Raw genomic sequence first — 26,020 nt, 5'->3', positions numbered from 1 at the left:
TTTGCATACTGGGAAAGAATTCTGCCGCTGAAGTTCATTGAGCCCAACTACACATCAAAGCTTTGCAAAGCTAAGACCAAAGACGACCTCAGAGAGCTGACTATCGTGGACGTTCCTGTACAGTCACACAGGACATTTATGGTGGCCCTTGAAGACTTTCAAAGCCCAGCATTTCTGGCATCTCTTTGAAACACTGTGAAGTCACGCTGGGATATCAGGTGTTACCTGGGTTGTTGCAAACTTATGAAGCCTTTTCCATTTTTGAGTACTGATGTCATTAAAAAAAATATAAAGAACAAGTCAAACGGCGTACTTCTTGTACATGTTTTCATTGATGATAATTATGTAATGAATTTAAAGCAAATACGTAATTGAAGTCTGCACTAGTCTTTTTATTCTAAGTAATATTTTGCAGGTACTGAGTGTAGGAGTGCACATGGAGGTCTGTGTTTTGAATGATTTTAGTTGCATAGCCTACATGAGGACTTCTAATGCTACTGTATTGATCTGCATACTGTAAGTAAGTCTTCTCCACTAGATATCATCCCTTTCACATTCACAATTAGCTCATATTTCAAAACATCCTAAACATACATTGGTCATTCAGGCCATACATAGAAGCACAATGCTGTTTTTCTACCTATTAAAAAAAAACAAGAGAGAAAGAGAAAACAAAATAGAGAAGACAGAAAGCAAAAGATATTTATTATGTGTAATATGTAATTGTTACAGACACAGAAATAGTGTATAGTGTATATCCTCACTCCCTACATAAAAACATGGCACAAATTACATAAGCAATGGGCCTTCATACAGGTAAGGCATAGAGAAATCATTGTAGGCTGGATTACAATAAGAAAGCACTTCCAGAGTATCTCCACCTTTACGGGGTTTGAAAAGAATGGATGGGCAAAGGTTATATAGGAAAATCCCTCATGGATCAAATTTATAACAACCAGGTTTCCTAAATAGTGAGGGAGTAGAAACTGGACTGAAGTGGACTGTTGCCAGCACTGCTTTGACTACAGAATTTAAGAATATACTGCACCTCTGTTTCACATGGCAGGAGAAAACGACTGTATTCTCTTCAGTTTGCAGAAATACCCTCCCACACATTTGATAAACCCTCTCTGGGTTACCACACATTCAAAACCTGATAAGACCCTATAAAATCAGGCCTCATAGGAGGAATGAACTTAACTGATGTAATAAACCCTGTCATGGATATATTGTCACCTATTTACTTATTATAATCCTTCCCTGGATTTTTTAAGTGTGTGGGTTACACTGGATACCTGGCTCTAAATTAACAGCAGCTTTATCAGTTGTAATCTCTCTCAAAGGTCCAAGCAGCCATGATTTTTCCCAAAGAGATGTAATTCTCACCTCCGTCAGATTCTAATCATAGAAAACTCCAACTTGAGGGGTGTGATTAAAAGCATTGTTGCTAGACCTTGCTCACATGCTGTCCCTCTCAACCTTCCTCCCCCTGATTGGTGGTTCCACCCACTGTACCAGTGGCACAGTGTTAATTTGCTACCCTCCCAACAGCTATACTGCCCACTTTAATCCATTATTCCAAAATGTCCACCTACCTTTGCTTAGCAATCTCTTTCACTACAGCATCAAATACCACACTTTGCTTAACACACCCACAAGGTCATCACTAATTCAGCCGTATTCTCCCTGTTCTTCACCACCTACTTTAACCTTGTCAGTTCAACATCTTGCTCCTCACTCTTTTCAAACTCCTGCCTCTGTTAGGCCCTCTGCAGCAGCCCTTTGTGATGAAAGCTGTGGGGAGTATTTCCCACATGAGCTAGGACTGCTGACCTTGGTGGTTAGACTTGGCCGCTGCTATGATTAATGTGTCTACAAGACAAGAAGCAAGTACTTCTACCTGCCCGACCAATATATATCTTTTTACACACATCATTTCTGTCAATGGGCAAACCAGATGATGGACAGATGTTAACCCGTTTCGATTCCTGTAATCCTCATTGCACAATACTGCTAAAGAGGGAGGAAACAAATGAAAGAGAAGGGAGGTTTAGCTTCACACATACTTTATTTCTTCTCTGAATGATCAAACATGCTGCACTGGGCTCATCTGGAAGGTGTACATGCCGGCTTGTGTTCGATAAGGCAGTTACCTGTGCGTATTTTGCCCTGAGGAAGAAGAAGTGCCTGTGTGTTTTAGGTTGTGATGTTAAAAATCCCTCAAGGACAAATGCACTAAGAAGAAAAGCTGTGCTGCCATTAGGAGCCCCCATACTCCCTCCTAGAGTAGAGCATAAAGGAAAACAAAGCATTCAAGCAATGAATCACCACAGATAGATCTTTCAGGAAGCATAAACAAGGAGCCCAATACAAGTTGGGAATAGACTAAAGTTATAAAAGTCTGAGAAATACAAATATTCACCTTCAGGTATTGAATATATGGTGGCGGTGTCATCTTGTGATGGAATGAGATTTGTTCAAAGAATTCATACCACGATATATGCTGTTTTCATTTAATTGATTTTTAGACCCTGTGTCAATATCTCAGCGGAGAAACACAGCAGTAATTTGCAGATCCCATACAGAATGCATTGTTTTTACTGTGCTATTTTCTGCCACTGAATTCACCCCAGCTGTGGAAATGCAAAGTGGTTTGCATTATTTAGAAGTACACGCTAATCCACATACTGGTTATTAGCTTCTAGACATTTTTTTTTACACATGCTTTGAAACTTCTGTTTTTTTGAGTTTATGGGGTTTAGTTTGACAGAATGAGCACGGTAACACATCAGTTAAAACTATATGGTTCATGATATGATGATATAAGGTGATATGGTATTCAGTGAGACAAACTTTAATTTATATCCTTGAGAAACCAAGGTCATTTTGCAGCTGTTGAGCAATATATCAGTCTACATGCCAGCAGTTCCCACAAAGTCAAAGGCTTGTAAATGGACTGGTTCTTATAAAGGACCTTTCTACTGTACCTGAGGACAAAGCACTTTATACACTTCTGTCATTCACACCAATTCATACAAGCATGTTTTTTCTATGTTTAAGTGCTTTCTGTGTAACATTCACACTCCAGTAGACGCACTGGAGAGCAACTTGGTTAGTATCTTGCCCAAGGGTATTTGACATGTAGACTAGAGCAGCCAGGGATGGAATCACCAATCTTCTGATTTGTTGACAGCCACCCCAAGCACTACAGGATGGTGTGGATATATTTTGGGATTCACAGGTATGGCGATTAAAAGGTCATGTGGTTCTGAAAGAAAAGCTGAAAGGTTAGGGATTCACACGGAATTCTGAAATGCATATTTTTTGTGATTTAATGACCTTTTGCCACAAAAATAAAACAAAAACAAAACAAAAAAGAATGAAAGAAAAAGCAGGGACAGCCCCTGCTATTGTGTGTGCAATGTATTATAAATTGCCTCTTTATTTGAGTCTCACACTCACATGCACTAAATGTAAAGATCATTTTAAAACAAAAAAATTGGCAGTGATAGATCCAGATACCTGGAAATTGGAGCCCTGGCCCTGATTCTGTGTTGGGCCAGATTGTGCTGAAGTGGAAATGGAAATGTCATCTCTTGTTGCTCTACCATGTCACGTCAGAATGGGTGAGATAGCAGCTCGGTAAATATTAGTCTTCTGTCTTTGAGAAACCACTCAAATCTCTGCCTGCAGAAACTCTAATTTTTGAATGCTGCTAGACAGAATGGGGATAATGTTTACCCGTGTTCAGGATGCAAATAAAAGCTTCAAGAAGAACATGCTCCATCACTAATAGAAAAGGTCAAACCTCCAGCAATAAAGCATCTCAACCACAAAGACTGACACAAGGTTGACATTTTCTCCCAGTGAACTGTTGTTCCATCTGTGCACTTCATATTGCCATCTTTGGGTGAAGTGCTCCATTTTTACATGAGATGCTACAGAGGACCCCTTGACCAGATGAAAGCAATTGTTGGGTTAGCTCTTTGATGTCTTTGTAATGCATATTTACTGTTTTGGCGAGAGTGCTGCAATCATCTAAACATGTTTTCATCTCTGGAAAGTGCTACAGCAAAGGTTGTTTTGCATAGTGAAACGCATTACTGTACCATAGAAATTGATTTCTTAATGTCACAGTTTTCCGAAATGTCATGCTTATGAAACATAATGAGCTTTGTTCCTGCTTCGATTTGTGCTGGGATGAAGAAAAAGGACAAACTCTCATTAACAATACATCAGGAATCTGATTTCAAGTTAGAAAGAGAACATTTGTTTGCACAGTATTTGTTAATCTAGTGTAGTACATCTTTATACAAATCTACTATAATGACTCAGACCTGTTGGTTCAACTTAAATAAAAGGCTCTGGAAAGCAGGCTAATCATGCACAAGCTCTTTAATGAGCGTTGTTCCTGTTTCGATTTGTGCTGGGATGAAGGTCTCTCTGGCATCATGGCAGAGAGACCTGCCATGATGCCAGGTCTCTCTTGAAAATGAGATTTTTAATCTCAATGAGATTTTTTACCTGGATAAATAAAAGACTAATAATAATAAATGCCCTTTAACACGAGAGTGCTGATTTGAAAATGACAAAAATCGAAGGTTCTGAAGCAAAGTTCAAAGTGAGTCATATCCCATAAAACTCTGGCAAACACTTGCTGACCAAAGGTGAAAAGAAGAAGGAGAAAGAAACTATTTCTGTGGTCAGATTTATCGGATAGCAGCTGTATGTGAAAGAAAAGAAGTCTTACAATGTGAAACATGGAAACTGTCATGTTTTGTGCCTCCATGTAAAACTGATGTCTTGTCAGAAATGCTAGACACGAACGCCGTACTGTGTAGAAGAACCTTTGATGTGTGTTGTTGATACTACCACCTCTTTCATCTCTGAATAGGATGACCTACCAAAGTTAGAAATCTAGTTAATGAGTAGTTAACTATTGGTACTTAAATAAAGTACATAACAAGAAAAATGCAAGAGGTGAAAATGATAATGCATATTGGAACACCTTGAACAACTTGAAACATATTGGATATCAATGGAGAAAAAAAAATCCTGCTGGATATCGATACTGAGAAAGGATGGATGATGTGTTAGAAACAAAACGATGCCACATCATTTTACACTTGTCCTGCTGATGAGTCAAGGCCATGTCCAGCTCTTTTAAAATAAATGGCTATCTCCTGGAATCTCCTCCATGCTTTTGAGACTGTACTGGGAGACACAGCAAACCTTCTAGCAAAGACACGTATTGATGTGCCGTCCTAGAGGAGTTCGACTACCTATACAACCTGTGTAGGCTTCAGGATTTGCCTCATGCTACCAGTAGTGGCACTGACCCCTGCCAAATGCAAAACAGTCAGAAAAAAATGAGGAGGGGAGAAAGTCAGTGGACTCCACCTGTAAAAGCATTGCTGTTCTCGGGATTGTGTCATAGTTTTTGTTAATTCCATTAACACCAAAGCAGCTAAAACTGATTAACAACCCCTTCTGCTACTTAACTCACCAGATCAATATCACAGAAGTTGAATTGACTTGATGATATACTCTGATTAAAAAGTGTTCCTTTAATTTTTTGAGTGCACGTGTACGACAAAAAAGAGTAAGTCGCATGTTTGCAAAACTAGCACTCAAAGAGTTTTTTGCTAAAAAATAAAAAACAAAGTGCCACCTTATTCACACTTCAATGCAGAAATAACACGACAAAATAATTCTAATACTATCAATCGGAAAGGGTAGGAATGTCAGGTTTGGTTTTTTATTCATTATGCAGCACTCGACCTGCTTTTCAGAACCTGAAAAATACCACATTAGCCAGGTAACTTTCTATACTAGCATGTAACAATGTGAATATTTGTTAATAAGCAGCCATAATTAACGCTTTTGCTTTTAAAAGGTTAGGAGTAAAGGCCAATCATCTCCACAAGCCCTGCACCAGTGGGTGTTAGTGGCTGCTTGATGAATGTGCTTACAGCCTTTGGGATCATTACAAAATAAAGGAATGGGGGTTGTCCAACTGGGTGCAGTCGATAGCAACAATAAAATAAAACAATACAAAGTAACGCTGAACAATTATTCTGTTCTTCTTGCAACGTTTTTTTTTGTAGTTTTTGTATTTGGCAAAAAAAATGACTAAATGTAATCTGACAACTTCACCAGGAGGTCGCCATTCCCCCAAAATGCTTTTGATAAATGACTGTTGTCAACCTTAACATCTTCTAGACAAAAAAGCCATCTTTTGCTTTTGCTAATAAGTTGATTTTAAGGAAATCAAATATGTTTAGATTTGTATTTTTACAAACTTATTACACCTTAACAGGACAACAGGAAGGTGGTGAGCTAACAGTGAAGCTGATATCAGTAATGTAGACAGAGAGAAAATAGATTTAATTTCCATTTCAATGGCTACTACAAAATAAAGGCTGTATTGTAAATAGTTCCCAGGAAGCCACGATAGGAAGCCAGACTTCCAATGCAAACATTTTCAAAGCAGCCCTGTAAAAAAATCCCAAATGAAATAAATTCATTTGTGTTCTACCTACTGCACACGCACTTTTCCTGCTGAAGAGCAAAACGGTCTGCTGTGTATTAAAAAAAGACATTTTGACTGGTTGAAGCTGTTTCATGTTTGTCTGGTTTTACATTCCTGCAAAAAATACCTCACAAAGGCAAAAGTGTGAGGAAATTCATTTGCAGGTTTTGGCTTTTCGTCTCTGCCATCAGTGTGTGAAAACAAAATTAGCCTTGATTGGTTTGCCTCCCTCAACAGTGGACTAAATCTTTTTTATCAGGGAAGCCTGCAGCATTTGGAAATGACACACCCTGCATGCAATATGTACCAATTAAAGCCCAATTCTGTGCTTCAACCTAGGATGTATATTTCAAATGAAATCAATTACGTTTTTTTCCTTCTCACAACCAAAAAGCAATTTATTAAAAAAAAAAAGTTAATAACATCACACATTTAAAAGAGCTGCGGTATCTTCCAAACTCATCACACACAAAGAAGTATCTCGGTCCTGCTGTGAAAATGCCGTTTTACATAAATGCACCATTATTTCTATGGGCTTATTATTATTTCAGTCCTGCTCAGCATGATCACCTTTTAGTTTTAATCAATATTTTTCAAGTTTGAAGCTACAGAGGAAACAACTTCTGGAAAAACATTGAGAAACAATAGGCTCCCGTCGTGGCCCTTTCTTGCAAAAGCCAGACGTTTGTAGCAGTGTGTCTAGTAAGAGCGGCTTAAGAGTTAATTTCCTGGCAGTGATTTGTAGGAGAGCAGCATCAACAAGCTGCTGCATACTGGAGCATGAAAACCATTACTTCAATCCCTCACTCCCTGACATTAATAGGATGAATAAATGTTTTTGTTCTCTGCTTAATTTGGATGGATTCATCCAAATGGCTATGAAAACAAGTAAATATCCATCTCAGCTCTCCTCCCGATAACAAAAGACAAAGAGAACTCACTCTGCCTTCTCTTTTTCTTCCACCTACTGTTGGAGAATTCCTCTCCTCTGTGCTGAGCTCATATATCAGATGCTAACCAAAATGACTGAGACTAGGAACATGTACTGAGGGAGCCCCGTGTTATGGGAAGGGTTTGTTTTAAGTCAATAAACCACACAGGAGGTTGTCATGTTGAGTTTTACTCCGTAGTAACTCAGAAAGATTTTTTTTTCCAGGGGGCGGGGTCCCAGACGAGGGATGTAACAAATGAGACGCAGCTACACGGATTATATAATCGACGTGAACTAGTAGGTTTAAAAAATAATGATAAGGGTTCTGTTTAATCATAAAGAGCTAAAATAAAATTGTTGAAGCAAATACAGATTATTTTGCTTACACTTAATCACTTTACACGTCCGCACACTGAGTGGAAAGTCATCCAAGAAGCACAGAAGCAGCATTGGTCTAATATGCAATCTTAGCCTCTGCAAGATGCAAATGTAGTCTTTATGCTTATGTCTTTAATATAGCTGTCTATCTGTCTGTATGTTTTACTTTCACTTCACAACATTTTATTAGGGAGTTGCAGTTACTAATTATACGTTGCGCTTGTTAAAACCCCACGACAATGTCAGCAGCTCGGCATTGTATAAACGTTTTAAACAGAGCTCTTTTCCAATACAATAAAACTATAAAATGCATCTTATCCTGCAATTATTAATTTTCTTAGCTGTGTTGAGTTGGTGGCGCAGGTGTGGATGTCAAACGGCGAGAGCCATCCACATCTACAGCCAATTTAGAATCACCATTTAACCTAACAAGCCTGTTTTTGGACTTTGAGATTAAGCCTGGTGCATGAAAACTCCATGCAGAAAGGCTCCAGCCAACCAAGGACCTCTTTTTTCTGAGCACACAGTGCTAACCACAGCAAAGCCTGTTGCTGCAATGTATCTTATATGCAAATGGATATTATACAGTATAATAATAAATGTATAAATGATGTAACACTTGGAGAAGCATTTGTGGCTGCAAAGTACTTTCAGCGAGTATAAAAAAGGGCAACTGCTTTTATAGCACAGACAAGAAGTGCTCAGATGACATCGTGTAGTATTACTACTGAATCAACATCCAGCGGAGTACAGTGTTTGGGTCAGAAGGCCATGAGCACACTGGGTGCTTCACAACTCTCAGTGGAGCTCAGCAGTTATTCTGTAATGAAAAACGACTACACAAACTCGTGCAATGGACTATATTTTGCTCTGCAATATCGTTCACACACAGACACAAATATCCTCTGCTCCCCAAATCCCTGGCTGAATTACCAACAGTCACTATCTTTAGTTTAGGAGAGGGACATAACAGAGAAACACAGAGTCACTTACCAAACACAGAATAACCCTGGCAATTCAGCAAATCAATGCTAAATCACCACACTGCCGCCTCAGTGCTGAGAGCGCTTTCACATACTCTCATGCTGTAGGCTGAGGTTATTGTGATTGGATCTAAAACTATACTTTTGAAGGCCTAAATAACTTCACTAGAGGTGACAGTCCAAAGCAGAGATGATTGTGAAGTAAAATGACTGTGATGGCAGAGATATGGAAGATAGAAATCAAAGGTCGCATATAAACCCCATCAGAGGTGAAAGGCGTCTGCAAGTACGCGCCGTACTTGACCGTTCTCCTTTTCAGAGCATACGGCCGAGAGGATGAATCTCACCTTGGGTTTTGGCAAGAGAGGCGGCCTTTGTTAATTTTTAATGCATTTGGAAACTAGTAATTAAGCCCCCCCACACCAAACCCACCACCACCACCCCCAACAGACTGGGAAATTGACATGCTCTGGAGAGCCAGTGAGTAATTATATTTGTAAAGAGCAGTGATACAAGATACTCCCCTCTGACTGGGACTCATTACACATCATTAGAGAGGAGCAGCAACTAGGCACGTGCACGTGCGCCACCCCCTCTCCGAAAACCAACCTACACATACATGTGGGCATTTTGAGGCACACGCGCGCACGTCTCTCTCTTTGTCACACACAAATACAGATCAATGAGAAGAAATCCAAACACTGGTCCTCTTTAGTAAACAAACAAAGCTCCTTGAGCCTCTGACCCAAGCGAACCCTAACAGGACAGCACAGACGGTGTAAAACTCCACGCTCGTTATCTCATCCGGCGATAATCGCACTGCGTGGGTCAATGTGTAATTAAAGATTAAATCTGAAATTATTTCTCGTTCATCTTAACAGCAAAAGGTTGAATCGTAAAAGTTTAAAAATGGGGCCTCAGAAGTATTGTGGTCCACCCTTTGAAGCAATAATTACCATTACAGCAGCGTAGGGCTAATAGCTACAGGGGGATGAGAGAACAGCACTGGAAGCTCAGAAGATTCCTCTTTAATTGGACCGGGCTTGGTGGCAATTCAGCACATCATGGTATCTAAAATGAATCTGTACATCTCTCCTCCATCATGTTCATCTCTTCCTTCTTCCAGTACTTCACCTGAGTCTCAGTTTCTTTTTCTCTCTCTCTTTTTTTTCTGTTTCACTTCAGCAGCTATTTGCATATCATAAAACCACATTTAATCCACTGTGGTCGCTCTTGTGGAAAACACCAAATGCATTAATCTAAATTTCATACACACTGAGCATCTCTCAATAATTTTTCTCCATTTGAGTAAAAACGGTCTAAAGAAAATGAAATTAAAGAAAAAAAAACATAACAAAAGTATTAATTATCTCGGGTCTTGTTCACAAGTGGGGGCAGAGCAGAGGGGGAAACTGTCAGACAGGTTGAGTGGAAGACAGAACCCACTGTGGAGATGAAAATGACACCAGGCAATCCGAGTCACTCCTATGGTCACAAGCTATACAGTCGGTAATGATTAAAACAACAAGATCACATTTACAGCCAGGTGTCTATGCTCAGTCTTAGACGCTCAGTGATTCAAAGCAGAATAGAGCCAATGCTCCTCTGAGCTCCCGGTTGAGGTGTTTCGGGCATGCCCTCCTGGGTGGAGACCCCTGAGGGAGGGAGACACATGACATGCCAGAAAGATTATGTCTGTTGGCTGGCTTGGTAATGCCTCACGTATACAAGCGGAGGAACAGGATGTGGTATCTGGACATCTCTGCTTAGACGCCTGCCCCTGTCACCCGGACCCGGATAAGCAGCAGAAAATGGATGGATCGATGAACGGATAAATAAAACATTCATCACTGACATTTAACATTGCTTGGTGCTGTTCAGTTTATTGAAATCTTGCTATTAAAATGTTTTTCCGCGTCTAAATGAAATCCTCTGAGCAGACGCATTAGTGGTGTCTGTTGTTGCCTAATAGTTTAAGTGTATTTTTTTTCCTCTCTAAAACGATTTAAATATTCAGATTGTTGTGTGTATTTCAAAGGTGTTTACTGCATTATTAATGTACTATTCAGGCTGCCTAGGGATGGAGGGAGAGCTGTATTAGTGTCAGAAATTGTACTTTGAGTTGCCTTGTCTGTTTTCACTTTAAAAATCATCTCGTCTAATTCGCTCATCCCTTTAAGCAGCCTAATTAAAACAGCTTTCTTTTTTTATTTAATTTTAACAAAGCAAATATTTACCGTTTTAATGATTTATTTATTCTTCATTTATAGGTGTTGCGGTGGTTTAGTCGTCTCACAACGAGGAGACACAGGCCCAGCTGGAGCCTTTCTGTGTGGAGTTTGCACGTTTTCTATCAGAGTACTCTGGCTTCCTCCCACAGCTCAGAGACCTCCAATCCACGGCTGTAGGCGTAGGATGGTTTCCTGTCTCTACGTATTGGCCTTGCAATGCACTGGCCACCTGTACCCTGCCTTTTCGCCCTATCACAGCTCGAACAGACTCCCCCCACCCACCCATGTCAGATGACCATATATTATCTAGCTGTTAAAGCCTGCAGTTCACTGTATTCAAAACAAGCAGTTAATCCCCTCCATTTAATACAGTTTAGGGTAGATTAGGGCTGACACTGTTAACGACACTCATTTTCTATATAAAAATGCAAACAAATAGAAATAAAATCATGTAATTATGAATTCTCACACTCTGAGTATTACAATTTGTACTTTATGGCCGAATATATGCAGACAGCATAGTGTTAATTGGTCTGTCATGGTGCGATTTCTCTCTGGCCCTGGTTTTATTTGGTTTATATGAGTGTGTCGGTAATAACAGTTTAAAGCCGTACCGTAGGGAGATTATCAGGCCATGCTACAGTGATGGACATTATCGCTCAACTACATGCATCGCTTCTTCTCCGCTCATTGCTCAGAATGGCTGTTGGGGAGCTTTGTGAACTGCATTTTGGAGTGTGTGCGTTTGTGCAAGCTGCCAAACAACATCAGTATATGTGTGTGGGGGTTGCTGTTGCTTTGTCCCAATGCCTGCACTCATAGTGTGTGCATGCGTGTGTGTTTTAATGTGGCCGGTAGTATGCGTGTGAATGTGCTCATGGGTGTTCACGAGTATTTGTATGTGGTGTATAAGGGTGTGTGTGCACGCATGTAGAATGACATTTACTGAAATGTGGCAGTGAGAGAAGAAACATCTGACTCATAATTGAAGTGCCATGAAAGAAATATGAACAAGAATCTGTATTGGGCTTACGTGCTCAGGTTTAACCAGGGGCAGGAGCATGAGGCAGCATGCTAAGCCAGTCCTCTGACTATCTTACCACCCCGAAGGCTGATTACAATGCTCAAAATGATACTTGGGGAAAAAAATGACAGAGGAAAACACACAGTATTCAAGGTGAGCAATCCTGATGATAAAATCGATAGGCCGTGGCTCTGTGATCTCCATCAAAAAGAGAGTCTAAGATGAATGCAGTTTCTGTGATTCAGCATCCGAATGTCCTGGAGGATAAAGCAGTCACCCTCCTGCTCTTAATGTGTTGGATTCTTTGAGCACCAAGGTGAGGCAGACAGTTTTTTTTAATATATAAAACCGGTGACATCCTATATTTTTACTGTTGAAAACAAGTGTCATGAAGGCTACTACGAGCAATCATGAATTGATCCTGCTAACAATTTATTTGCCTGACAACCCAAATCATGATGTACTGTAGCTCAGTCGTTTTCATCCCACATGTCTGTTGCCCTTTTGAAAAATAAATCACATGTGACAGCTCATCACAGGTTGTAGAGCTGGGAGGAGTTTATTTTTCAACGACTGTTAACTGTTATAGGCATTCCCAAGCTACAACCTCATGAGCTGCTGATGGAGATGTTTTTTCTTTCCACAGTTTAAATTATGCAGTCTGAATGAAAGTATCACTATTAGAGACTTGATCAGATTCTCTGACCATTACACAGGTGGCTATGGAATTTTTAAAATTTTAATATACTAACTGATAGCATGTCTTGATGTGACTTTTTAAATGTTAACAGTGTGTTCAAGAGATCCGTGCTTCAGTTTGGAGAATGAAAGACAATGTTTCTTAGCACTAATCAAAGGTATCTATGGCTGTAACCATATATGTACATATGCACTCATACAGTTTAATGTACGTTCACACCAAAAGTGAAGCAAAGTTTCATTTCACCTCACCTTACCACATTAATTCAGTGTCAACCTGTGAATATTCAGCCCTAGCAGTCATGGGTATAAGGACTAGTGCAACCAATAAACAAGTTACAGTAACATATTCTCACAACTTACCATGAACTAGGGACGATGATTTATTTGCTAGTTGTTTAAACAAGAGAAAAAAGTCAACACTAGTTGAATTGTACAGCTCCAGCTGCCCTCAAACAGACTCAGTAGTATCTCCCTTCATTTCCAGTTGTCCATCACTTTAGGAGAGAATCACAGTGGATTGGAGAGACCAGTGTGATGCAAATTGTTTACCAAAGTAGAAATACATTAATCTACATGATTAGCCTCTATCTGGACCACCCAGCAATTTATATATCAAATATGTATGAAGGATGACTTTTTACATTGTGCAATTGGGGTTGTTACTCAAAAAAGTAATTTATTACACATTACTTATTACTTTTCATAAAAGTAATACTGCACTCAACTTTGTTACTTTGTGTTATTGTTACTGTACTTTGGTGTTACTCCATAAACTAACCTGAAAGGCATTGTCACATAATTAAAAGTCTATCCTGCAAATGTCTATCCTAATGAGGACACAGATGATCTCACTTTTAGTTTTTACATATGAACACAACACTTACAAAGTAAAAAAAAAAAAGGCTTTTAAGGCACTGTGATGCTACTGTAGAAACACATACAGGTGGAAATGGAGGTGAAAAAGCTGCAAGCCTCACTGCTCATCACTGGCTTTGGCATTGGTTCAAATTCAGGGTCTGGCCGATGAGCTCAGGTGTTGCTAAAGCTACACTCAGTTTAAATGTGAATTTTAGATAGAAAGCACTTAGATGAAGAAAAAAGTCACACACATATTCAATGTATGAATGTTTGTGTGACTGAGTGAATGAGAGGTTGTACAAAGTCCTTAGAGTGGTTGAGTAGAGTAGAAAAGTGCTGTACAAAACCCAGTCTATTCACCATTTACTATGGGCTCTTTGCTAGCTTTGTGTTAGCATGCTGTCTGTGCAGATGCTTGCCGAGAGCCACAGTTGTGTTAGCAGTGTAGCAGTTGGCTCCGTCCCGGACACAGTTTGCATTTCACAACAGCACTTTTGTCCTTTTGTGTAATAAAAATAAAAGTAATGTCTATATTTCCATTTTTCAAAGGCTGTAGATCGCTAAACCGTTTTCTTCCTCCCAGTATACGAGATGAAATCAGCTGACTGTAGCGCAAACATGCAGACAAAGAAAAAGATATTTATTTGTTTGTTTTTTCCTTCTATTCACAGTGTACAGATAAATATAGAGTATTTCTGAAAGTAATACCTAATTGTAACTGTAATGTAATTACTTATTTTAGTACAGTAATGTTACATTATTGCCTTACTGAAAAATATTTGGAATGTGTTACACCCAACACTAACCAAGCCTGCTAGCATTGGCTAGCATCCCAACCATCTGAAAACAGTCTCTTCTGGAGCCAAAAAGCTAATAAAGCAGAATAATGCCTATATCCACATCTTATATAAATAAATCCATAATTGCACATTGTTATTCTCTAACTATAAATACATTCACCAAGCCATTTCCTCCTGAGTTGCATGCATTTATTATGATAATTCATTGGACAGTTTTTGTTTTTTTGTGAGTTAATCCTGCACACGCTACAGCAGCTCCGAAAGCTAATACACAAAATGCTCAGCTAAATGCAATCACGTGCTCTGCTACAGGCCAGCTCAGTGTGTAATGGCAACGGTTGCTAATGTTGTATAATGTTAGTGATCTTTAGATTTTGCTGTTTTACTGTGCTTTTGGTGTTTATCTGCATTGCTCAATCACTTCATTCCAGCACCCCATTTTTGCCCCTTTTACTGGTGGTGACTAAGTTTCTCGGGCTTGTTTTAAATTGTGCCTGAAAATAAAATGTTTTTAAATATTCAGAGTACGTTGGAAGCAACTGGGTTTGGGCTGATAGGGCAGTGAAGTCTGAAAGCACTGAGGAAGTATGGGTTTTTGTCTTTTCATGGGATTTAATGACAATAGGAAACACAGAATAAAGCAGCTATATCCTTTATGCTAACAGCTGCCAACAAGTTCGATAAAATCGGAAGCAATATTCTAAAGAAATTCAGCAACATGGAAATTTCATTTTATATTCAAATTGTTTGTAGTCAGGCCACATCCACTCTAAATGTAAAAAAAAAAAAAAATAAGTGAGGAGGGAAATCAACTGTGTCAGAGAGATGGATGGAAAAGGTACAAAGCTCGGGTAGTGCACTAACAAACTCCATTTTGTGTTGCTGCAGCTGTTTCCATGGAGCTCTCTGTCTCTCCTTTTTGCTCTCTCACTCTTTCTTTCTCAGCTTCTCCCTTCCCTCTCTCACTCTCTCTCTCTCTCTCTCTCTCTCACACACACACAGGCTTACACATACACACACATGCACAAGTGTCTGAAAGGGGATTCAGCTGCATGAGTCAATGCAACCAACCGCAACTCAGAGAGAACCTCTCTTTCTCTCCAGCACACTCTTCCGCACTCCTCTATCCTTCCAGCATCACGCCCATCTTATCATTTTTTCTACTTCATTTCAATAATTTCTTAATTTATTCTAAACCCGTCACAACAACAAACCCACATTATGCAGCACACTCAATTACTGTGATTTTGATACATGAGCACTACATCAACAAGCCAGTCCATGTATTTACAGTCCTGCTTTTCTCTCTCTCTCTCTCTCTCTCTTTCAGCCTTATTTAGAGTGTATGTGGCAATCAGCAGAGCTCATTACTTCTAAGCTAGGTGGCCTGCAAAGCTGCCCCAGAAAATGTCCTTGAAGAATAAGGTGAAGGAAATAAAAAAAAAACAGAGAGAGGAAAGGATGCTTACCGAGGACTCCAACGCGGTAGTTGAGAGTGATAACGATGACATTTCCGTAGCTGGCCAGCACGCTCCCATCGATCATGTTGCCTGTCCCCTCCATGTAGGACCCTCCATGGATGTAGACCATCACGGGCTTGGCCCCAGTGTCTCGTATGTCTGCAAGAGCGGCCATCATTAACATATTCACAAAGCCGTCCATCCTCTCTGATCAAGGGTCAGCGCAGATTCAGATAAAGAAGTTATAGCACATAGTGGTCACAAACAGACAAGCTGACGATCACCTCCCAGATACCAGCTGTATTCATTCAGTCTTCTGGCCTAATAATGGAACTGGAAGCATTATTCTTTTCATATCAGCTGTACGAGAAACAAATGACTGTCCACGCTTTTTTTTTGCTGTCCAGCTCTATTATAGCAATCAGCTATCTCATCTAAAAACGTGGTGAGTCATTTACTTCATATAAACCAAACTATTAGGCTTGTATTTGTTTTTGCATTGCCTCCCAGGAGGCAGACCCACTTCCTAATATAGACATGCAGGAAGCCATTAGGGAGAATAAAGAGAGAGGTACTCTGACACATCTCCTAAGCAGAGAGAAGCCTAATCTGGCCTGACAGTGATAGGGAAAACACACTGGCTAATTACACAATGCTACCTCGCGCCTCCTTTTTACACAGGCCTATCATGCCGCTGCAATTTATTTGCACAGTCCTGCTTGGGATTGCAGGCAGTTAAAATTTCTGCTTCACTTTTGGCAAAATGCTGTTTATTTTATTCCTGGAGCAGTTTTTGATACCCAGCTGGAGCGACACTCCAGCCAGATAAAGCACATCCAGAGGTAGAGGGATGAAAAAAGCCTCTGTCTGAGGAATAGACTGAATTACTGACTGGCTAGCTAGAGCTGGGAGACAAGACAAGAAACTCTCATTTTCACTCGTGCTCCCCCCTGCATTCGGTGCAGCTTCTTGCCTTCCCCCTCCCTTGCTTTGTATCACTTTCACTCACAGACTCTCCCCTGTCTCTCTCCCTGTTTTTTCTCCCGCCTTCTCCCCGTCTCTGTCCAACTCCCTGCCTTTCTTTTTGTCCCCCCCACAAGCCCTGAGAATGGTGAGAATGAGAAGGAGCAGGAGTGCAAAAAGTGTGGATGACATCGGAACAGAGAGGGAGAAAGAAAAACACAGAGACTATAAGGAAGGAAGGAAAAAAGAAAGGAAAGGAATACAGATAGAAATGGAAAGGATATTAAGAAGAGAGCAGGAGAAATAAAAAAAGGAAAGAAAGCAATGGGCTCGGATTTAAAAGGATGGTATTGTATTCTGGTTGCTATGGTGACTGAGAGCCAAAATTCAAAATCCTCAAGAACAGCTAATCGCAGACCACATCCTGAACAGGCTAATCTGCATCGATCTGCAGGCGCTCCTCATCGTTATGCACCCCAACACATTAGCATGCTCAACACAGAAGACAACTACTTAGATGCATTTTGTCCAGACACCCTTTTTTTGTAAACCTCTATAAGAGAACTTAGCCTGTTTCTTTTTTTTTTTTTTTTACATTATTCCCTTGGTTATTCATGGCCCTGTTACATTTTAAAGCAAAGCAATAAGTTGTACTATATATGATGTGGCCTTATTTATGGATTCCTTTATCTTGCTGGTATCTGAGAAGGCTGCACAGTGAAATATGATTTATAGCTGACACTTCTCTGTACACACACTTATCTTAGACAAGAGGAGGAGGGGATGCATGGGGTGAGAAGGCATGAAAAGTACAGTCAGAGAAGGGAGGAGGAGGAGGAGGAGGGGTTCAGAGAGGCAAAACGATATCCTACACAAGCTATTCAAAACAAATGGGCCACAGATACAAAGAGAATGGCAGAAAGGAAGAAGGAACAGGGGGCAGAAATAAGAAAAAAAAGAGATTAGTCATGTCAATGTTATCAGTCACCTCTTTTGTTGATTCACATCGTGTCTCCATGACAACAGTTAAATCCCTTTGGGAGAGCGATACAAAACATTCGAGCTCCATTTGTTCTAATCTATTCATTGAGTTGATCTGATGTGGGAGGTGTCACATAGATGTGATATACAGCTCTCACTCATCTGTTGTCAGAGGAAGATATGTACGCAACAGATCCCAATCGGATTCTGGTTTACAGTGAGAAATGATAATCCTTTACGGATACATCTGGGCCGATGACTAAGTCTTCTTAACCAATCAGATCGGAGTTTACTTGGTCACGGTTAATTGCCTAATCTAGTGAAGCAGGTGACTAAGTGGCTACCTCAAAATAAAAAGCTGCTTCCTGATTCACTGCTTCTCCGGGGGCAAACACATCATTACATCAACACACATATTCTTAGAATCAAAATTTAGCACAGCGCTGTGGCGGAAAAGAAACAGAGATTTATTCATTAATGCACAGGCTGGTATATTTGCAATATGAACTCCATGCACAACAAGCTCAGAATATTACAGAAAGACAAAAACAAACTTGTGTTTTGGAGATGGGCAAAAAAACGTGATTGATGGCAATGTAGATGAAAGCTGATGTGCAATGAAGAATGAACTCAGCGGGGGGAGAAAAAAACTTAATGTATGTACACTTTTGTCACATTTATTTTAATACGATGTGGTGTCATGCAGCAGCTACTACACAGTGACACTCATACACTCCCAGCACGTATTACACAAACAGCAAATAAATGTCTCACTGTGGGGAAAAAAATTGCCTAATGAATGAATAAATCAAATGTTTTCCGTTTAAAGCATGAGCTTTAAAAAGCAACTGAGGGGCACAACCTTTCATAGGTTGCCTCACAGTGGCTCTGGTCTGATTGGAGTGTCAGTGGGAGGCATAACTCAGGCCTGAGCTGAGCCCCTTAGTATTGCTGCTGCAAGAGAAACCCACCAGGAGGGTTTGGAGCACTCCTTCCTTTTTTCTGCAATCTTATTTTCTCTCACTACCTGTACCTCCACCTTTTTGTCCTTTTGCTTCTCACTCCAATGAAAGCAGTCAGTCATATATCTGACGTTAAGCGCCCCGGAACTGGCCTTGACACTCCGGACTAGGACAGGACAAAGGCAAGTGGAGATAAGTGTCGGTGGCATTCACTGTGTCAACACTTGGTGAAACATGGTGGCTGTCAGCGGCTATAAGTGAGGGCTGAGGTTTGGGGGAACAGGTGACAATGTCCTGATGTGGCAGGACATGACACGCAGCCTACTGTAGTGCTCTTGTCAGGTCAAGCTTCACGGTCCACCCGTGATAGGCCCATTACTGGCATGTTTGCATTTAAGAACAGGATATCGCGGATACATTTCGGGAGGATCTTTAAAACAGGGAAAGCAACTACAAGAAACTATACAGTGGATTGTTTCATTGCCAGTGTCACTGGTGGTATTCTGAAAGTCACTGAATGTTTCCTAATATTCACTTTACACCGAAGCTAATGAACTAGTGCGGGTGGCTAGGCAATGGGAAAGATAAGAGGCTCAAAAGAGTGAACACACAGAGACAAATTACAAATTTTCTATTTTGTGCTAAGAAAAGACAGCTAAATGAGGAACATTTATAAAATTTGAAAAATTTAATAAATGTTGAGCCAGTAGGGCTTTTATAATCTGCTATAAGACAGGGATGGGAAGGGCTGAAGTCGAGCTGTCACGGTGTCATATTTTTCCCTTCATGACTATTGTGGTTGAGAAAAAAAAGAAAAAGAAAACACATGGCAACCTAAATATCATCACAGCACCACATCAATAATGTCATCAGTCAACTTCATCAATAACTTTGTTTATTGTCTGTTGTCTTTTTTTGCAGAATAATGAAACTGACAATATACAGTCAGGTCCTTTACTGATACTTTTTTCCCTTTTTTGACCCTGTGCACCACCGCTGTGGTTTTAAAGCAAACAGTCAAGATTGTGACTGAAGTGCAGACTATCAGCTTTAATTTAAGGGATTTAACAAATGTATTGCATTAACTGTTTAGGAATTACAGCAGTTTTTATACAGAGTCGCCTGTTTTCAAAGGCTCAAAATTAATTGGATGAACTAATATAATTTTAAATATGAGGATTGTTTTTAATATTTGGATCAAGAGCCTTTGTAGTCAGTGACTCCCAAGTGCTGCGTTCCCTCTTTTAAGATGCTCTGCCAGGCCTTTACTGCAGCCTCCTTCGGCTGCTGCTTGTTTGTCGGTTCTTCTGCATTCAGTTTTGTATTCAATGACTTAAAAGCTGCTCAGTACTGGGTCGAGATCCAGTTACTGACTTAGCCACTGAAGAATTTCACATTTCGTTGTCTTGAGAAACTCTTGGGTTTTGCAGTGTGCTTTGGGTCATTATGTATTTGCACTGTGAAGGGCTGTCTGATCATTTCTGCAGCATTTCTCAGGCTGAATCTGAGCAGAGAGGGCAGAACTGTATACTTCATCCTGCTACTTCCATCAGCAGTCACATCATCATAAACACTAGTGACCCGGTTCCAGTGGCAGCCAAACATGTCATTGCCATAATATTGTCTTTGAAGATGATGTGCTTTGCTTTAGATCATGAGCTGTTTCTCTTCTTCTCTGCACTTTCTCAAGTTAACCTTATCTTTTTTCCTTTTTTTTTTTAGATATTTTCTGGCAAAGTCTAATCTGGTCCTCTTATTCTGTATTTTATTCTGGAAGGCATCTCTTGGTTGTATACAATGATACACCTACCTCCTAGAGAGGATTCCTGACTTGGCTAGATGTGGTGTAATTTCTTAACGTAGAAATATTTCTACAATCTTACAATCCCACTTGACCTTTTTGCCTGAAAGATCACAGTTAATGCGAACAATTAATTGAATATTTTTGTTAAACCCCTTGAATTAAAGATGAAAGTCTGCCCTTCAATCGCATTGTGGATTGAACAATTGCCAACTTTGAATCATTGTCCAAATATTTATGGACCTAACAGTGAGTGAACAGTAGTGAGACAGTCTGTAACCAAATTATTCCAATTATTAAAATATTTATGATATTGTCATATATGTATTAAAACACCTCTGCGCTAGACTACGTGATTGCTCTCCATACCTGATATGTCTAAGTAACTAAAATTAAATTAAATTAAAAAACTGAAAATAGGATAGAGTAAAAGGGAGAAGCTTGTGAGTGTGTGCGCCTCTATTAGGAACATTGACTACAGTAAACTTAATGGGAGGAATGACCTTTGTGTGAAGATGACATCTTGCTTCCTGGCTGCTGTGCATGTGTGTTAAATATGATGTTGGAAACAGGGTAGATAGAGTGTGTAAATACATGAGGATAGAGAAATGAAACACAGGGATAGCCAGTGGTTGAGTTAAATGAAAAGAAAGACAGTGTGAAAAACCTACAAAGGCTATTAGCCAAATCCCCCTACAGCTGGCCAGGATCTAGTTTAGAGGAGGAAAGCAGTAGAGGTGCTGTCATCCCTAAGACTCACAGACAGCTGTTTGCTGCCAGAATGAAAGAGACGTAACCCTTTAGTCTTTCAATAAAGCCTGCTGTCCTTGACATGAGTTTAAGAGCTGGTAACTGTACAAACACACTGCAAGCTCGATGACAGCCCACGAACAAACACACTGCAGCGCACAAACCCTTCAGACCTGCTCTGGCATTGTATGAGGAAAGAGTCAAAGTGCCTCTGTGAACTAATTCAAAGCCTTTCTCCACTCCATTCCTGACAATTTTTTCAAAAGAAGTCTGTTTTTACATGTTTTGCCTTCCCAATTATTTTGTGCCACTCAAGAGGAAAGGACAAAGAAAAAAATAAAGATGACAGTACCAGTCTGGCTCTCCTACCCTTTGAAATGGCTCAAATGATGCCCGTGTGGATCAGCCATTAGCAGCAATGCTTATCTTGGAAAGAAGCTGAGCAGTAGCATTCCAAAGATCTCTGCATAAATGGGCTTCAAGGGGCATGATTCCTCTTCTCTGCCACATCAGAGAGAATAGGATAGTGGCAGAATAGAGAAAATGGTGTGTGAATTGCCCCCACTGTCGATTTGCCACTCTCCAGGCTGCCTGAGCTGAGCTGAGGGCTTTGCTGGATAGGGATCCAGTCAGGCCTGTGCGATGGAATTAATGGTAATACCCAGGCAGGTGGAGCTCAGCTCTGCTCTCTGGCACAGCCCGAGCTGGTGGGGGTAAGTCTGCGTGTATCTGCATGTGCTCGCTGTCTTCATAAGTGTTTGCTTCTAGAGCTGGGCAGCAAGCAAGTTTGTGTGTGCACTGATTTAATGGATGCGAGCGTACATGTCTGAGTGTGTGCGAGCACACTCTCGGTGGAGGTATTCCTTCTGATTAGAGCTAAGTCTCAAAGCGCCAAAAGACAGAAACACACAGTTCTATTTTTCATCATTGGGATAGGGCTGAGGCGGCAGTGGCGCAAGACAGTCCATAGGTGGAGAGCAGACTGCTGCTTCTCACAGGCTATCACTAGGCGCTCTACCTCAGCACCATTGCTATGTTCCACCTGGAAGATTTAGCCCCTACATGGACTCGCTTACTCTATTTACATGCCCACCTTTATCTAACAACAGCAGGTACGTGATTGAAAGCTTGCACTCCCCTTTACAGTGCAATAACACCGTCTGTAAAATTGAGTCTTGATTGTGGGCTGGTGTAAATCACAGCAACTTGGCCTCCATGCTTGTTTTGCAGGCGGGAGTGTTGTGCAGAATTTGAATGCACTTTGGGGGTGCCAGTGGGTTGAATGTTACTCAGACAGATGGACACACAAAGGGACAGACAGCAAGACACAGGAAGGGATAAACAGGCAGATATGTTAAAAACATGGAGCCTTAGAAAGAAATACATCAATATAATAGTAGTGCAGTATAATATATTCCAGACTACATATTTCATTGCTCTTATCTCTTCGTCTCATTTGAATACTTTTACTGGCTGTTAGCCACCCTCTTTATTGTAAATTTATATATTACGATTCCATACGTTATATTTCTTTGGCAATAAAAGAAATTCTTTATTGTTCCAATATTTATTTTGATTTGACTTTGAGAACATGTCTGGAGGGGCTATAACAGGGAGGAGGGCAGTTCAGATATATTGTAGGGAGGAAGCAAATTAGGCCAGGATAGACAGACAGCCAACTGAGACCACATGGTAATGCTGGGAGGAACAGACTGAGAGATGGAGGGGGTTAGACAGGGAAAGCAGGCAAGACAGTAGCTCTCGCAACTGAATGAGAATGTGTGGATAAGATGTGCACCAGCTCAGCTCGGGTGAGAGTGCGAGTCATGCTCGTGTTGTGATTCTACTTGCCCTTTAACTTGAGTGCAAATGTTTAAATTTCACTGGTGATCCCTTGACTGTAGGCACAGTTTTTGGTAATAATAGCAGTGCTACCTGTGAGAGCAAATGTGCGTTGGACTTACAAGGACTTTGTGGTTTGTGCACTTTACTCCTTCAGGGAGTAAAGTCTTTTCCTCCTGAGGCATCAGCTCTCTGCGGGGGGAATTACAGAGGAACAAAGAGGAGTCCCTGAACAGCGGTGTTCATATGTTGGGCCATGACAGTTCCACACATTCAGCGGAACAATAAAAATCTTCTGGATCATGTTTAGGGATTGATGGCCAACTCTGTCACACAGGCATTAGTTACAGTAGTGTTTCAGAGGCTCTGCTGGGACTGTTTTGTACTTCTACGGTGATGCTCTGTAAATAGCATTAGTTGCGCTCAGTAAAGAATAGACTTGTCACATTTTCAGTGAGGCTAGTCTAGCACAACAGCTTGGAGACCAAGCCACTGTGTACGCATGCATAGACTTGCCAGACAAAGGGATCGGCACTTGTCAGCAATTTTAAACGGACTCAGGGCTGCATACATGTGGGTTTGCTTGAAGGAAGAAGAACCTTCCACACGCACGCACATACGCACTCAGTCGAGCTGAAGACTGAAGGCAATTTGGCTTCGGTTGCAACAGCTCGCCCTGGGCTTGAATGAGGAAACACCTGTGTGTCAGAGTGGTGCTATGGCAACTCTTCCTGTTCTGTGATCAAGGCCAGCATGAGGCTCCTTTTTGAGAGAACAGCCCACTGAGCAAGGAGTGAGAAGAGACCCTATATCTGGAAAGAACCCAAAGCAGGATCAATCCAGTGCTCATTTTTTCAGTATCTAAGAGAAATGAGTGATAAGACATGGCGCTTTGGTGTGACGTTCAGTCCTTAACATGTGCTAAAGTCCCAAAAAGCTTCCCTCCAGATTCAGTTGAATCATTTTCACCAAATATACACATCATGCGCAAAGATCCAATCTGTCCAGAACAAACAAATGGAGCATAAAACAAGGGGTTTACCTTGATACCCGACATCATGCTCGCATCACCTGCCCTACCATGGCAAAGGAGAACAAGGGCGGGGCGATATCAAGGGTTTGATTTAGATTCAGACACTTAAGCCGTTTCTGTTGCAGCACAAGAATCGTCTCTCATTCTAATCTCAGCAGAGATCCACCCTGAGCCAGGAATATCCCAAGATAAATATGGAAAGCGAACAATGCGATTGCTGAGCAGCAACTTCCCATTTTTTACACCTCTCGCCTCTAATCCTCTCCAGCAGCACTCCTGAACTGCCGCTCCTCATCTAAATCTGCCGGCACTCCGGGTGAACAGTCTGATATTACACTGCTGCTTCACTTTCCCTCTGTCATTATCGCCACCAATTCAGCTACTGGCCACACCTTAAAAGGGGGCTCTAACTACCGACTCTCCCCTTGTAATAACAGTTGCTCCAGTCCCTGTGTGAGATATTAAAATTATTCAACCCGAGCCTGGTTATCTAGACAGTTACTAGATCCCATCTGCCTCTAAAGCTAAACACTCCTTTCACTGACTGAATTCAGATGCTTAGGAACAAGAGCCTTCGCGTACACTCACATTCACACACATGCACTCTTTTTCACTACATTGCTCTACAGATTGAAATGTGACAGGGGTGCTTGATGATTGCATTTGGAATTGGAACAAAAAAAAGAAAACAAAACAAAAAATCCATAAATGATCAGAAAACAGTGTCATTTTTGTAAGAAAATCATGCACCATCTTTGATCACCATGGAAAATACCTTCATCTTCATCACCGTCGTTATCCGATAAATCCTCGCCCTGTTTTTTTGCATGGGTCCCTGTTATTGAAGCAGGGAGAGACATAGAGAGGCACAGGGAAATTCAAAATAGCATGTTTGGAAAAATAGAGATGGGAAGAGAGGCATTTCAAAAAGTACACACGAATTACAACAGTGCTGATTTAAATACATTCCCACACAATTTTCATTTTGCACAGAGAGCATATACAATTGCAGGACTACAAACATAAAAAAAAAACAACCTTACAATGAGGAAAAAAACAAACATTTCTATCTTACAGAATTATATATGAACACAACTTCACTGCTACTATAACGTGTATCTGTAGCAGAGTCATACACCACTGACATTTTCAGAAAATCCATTTAAAATTTATCAGGAAAAACAACCCAAGCCTATTTATGTGAGTTACTTTTTTCTAGTCTGTTGGAGAAGCGAACAGATACACCAACTCATTCAGTTTTTGTTTTCTTTTTATGTTGATTTTTGGAGGATTTTGTGCATTTAAACACTGTAGGAGACTCTAGGAAGTCTCCTTGGTATTAATTTGTAACTTGATAACAGAAAAATGATACTTGAGCACAGGAAAATCAGGAAGCTTTTTGAAAGGAAACGTTTTAAACTACAAATGCAATTTCTCCAGAGCTGCTGAGATCTGAATAAATCCTAACAATGCATGCAATTGGTCTGTCTGTCTCTTTGCCCAAAAGAGTCGCTAATATCTTGTCCTTGTGCAGTGTTTTGCAGTAGTACATAAATGTACTCCCCTGGGTCTGCAAGCTATATCTTCACCTACCATTTCCCATAAGCATTTGACATCCTTGTCATTTTTGTGGCTCACCAGCAGCACAGTCTAAGGATATCAGCAGTGATTAGTCAACAGGGCAATCCATCAAAACCATCCATTTAGTAGTCAATCATCCTCTCACAAGCTTTTAAACATATTGGGAATATAAATAAAATAGAAAAATGTTTTCTAATCTTTTCTATTT

The 26,020-nt window shown here is 40.5% G+C and overlaps 1 protein-coding gene across 13 annotated transcripts in view; it reads right to left on the bottom strand.

Moving 5' to 3' along the window:
• nlgn3a (neuroligin 3a) overlaps positions 1–26,020 on the bottom strand; it is a 107,483-nt gene that overhangs the window by 69,536 nt on the left and 11,927 nt on the right. For 5 of the 13 annotated variants that reach the window (XM_085369959.1, XM_085369981.1, XM_085369952.1 and 2 more), the window contains 2 exons: positions 25,007–25,066; positions 15,909–16,058 (listed from right to left, as the gene is read on the bottom strand). In XM_085369959.1, the coding sequence (XP_085226085.1) occupies positions 15,909–16,058; positions 25,007–25,066 (210 nt within the window). Of the gene's footprint in view, positions 1–15,908; positions 16,059–19,166; positions 19,184–19,919; positions 19,928–20,068; positions 20,113–20,500; positions 20,514–24,994; positions 25,067–26,020 lie in introns of all 13 variants that reach the window. The other 8 variants (XM_085369975.1, XM_085369977.1, XM_085369982.1 and 5 more) reach the window with 7 other exon arrangements.

Source organism: Diplotaxodon limnothrissa, linkage group LG2 (genome assembly GCF_057381915.1).
Source record: "Diplotaxodon limnothrissa isolate DT_005_m linkage group LG2, D_limnothrissa_male_GT1.1, whole genome shotgun sequence".
NCBI lineage: Eukaryota > Metazoa > Chordata > Actinopteri > Cichliformes > Cichlidae > Diplotaxodon > Diplotaxodon limnothrissa.
Note: the sequence above shows the minus strand (reverse complement) of the source record. Positions and strands in the feature narration are given on the sequence as shown.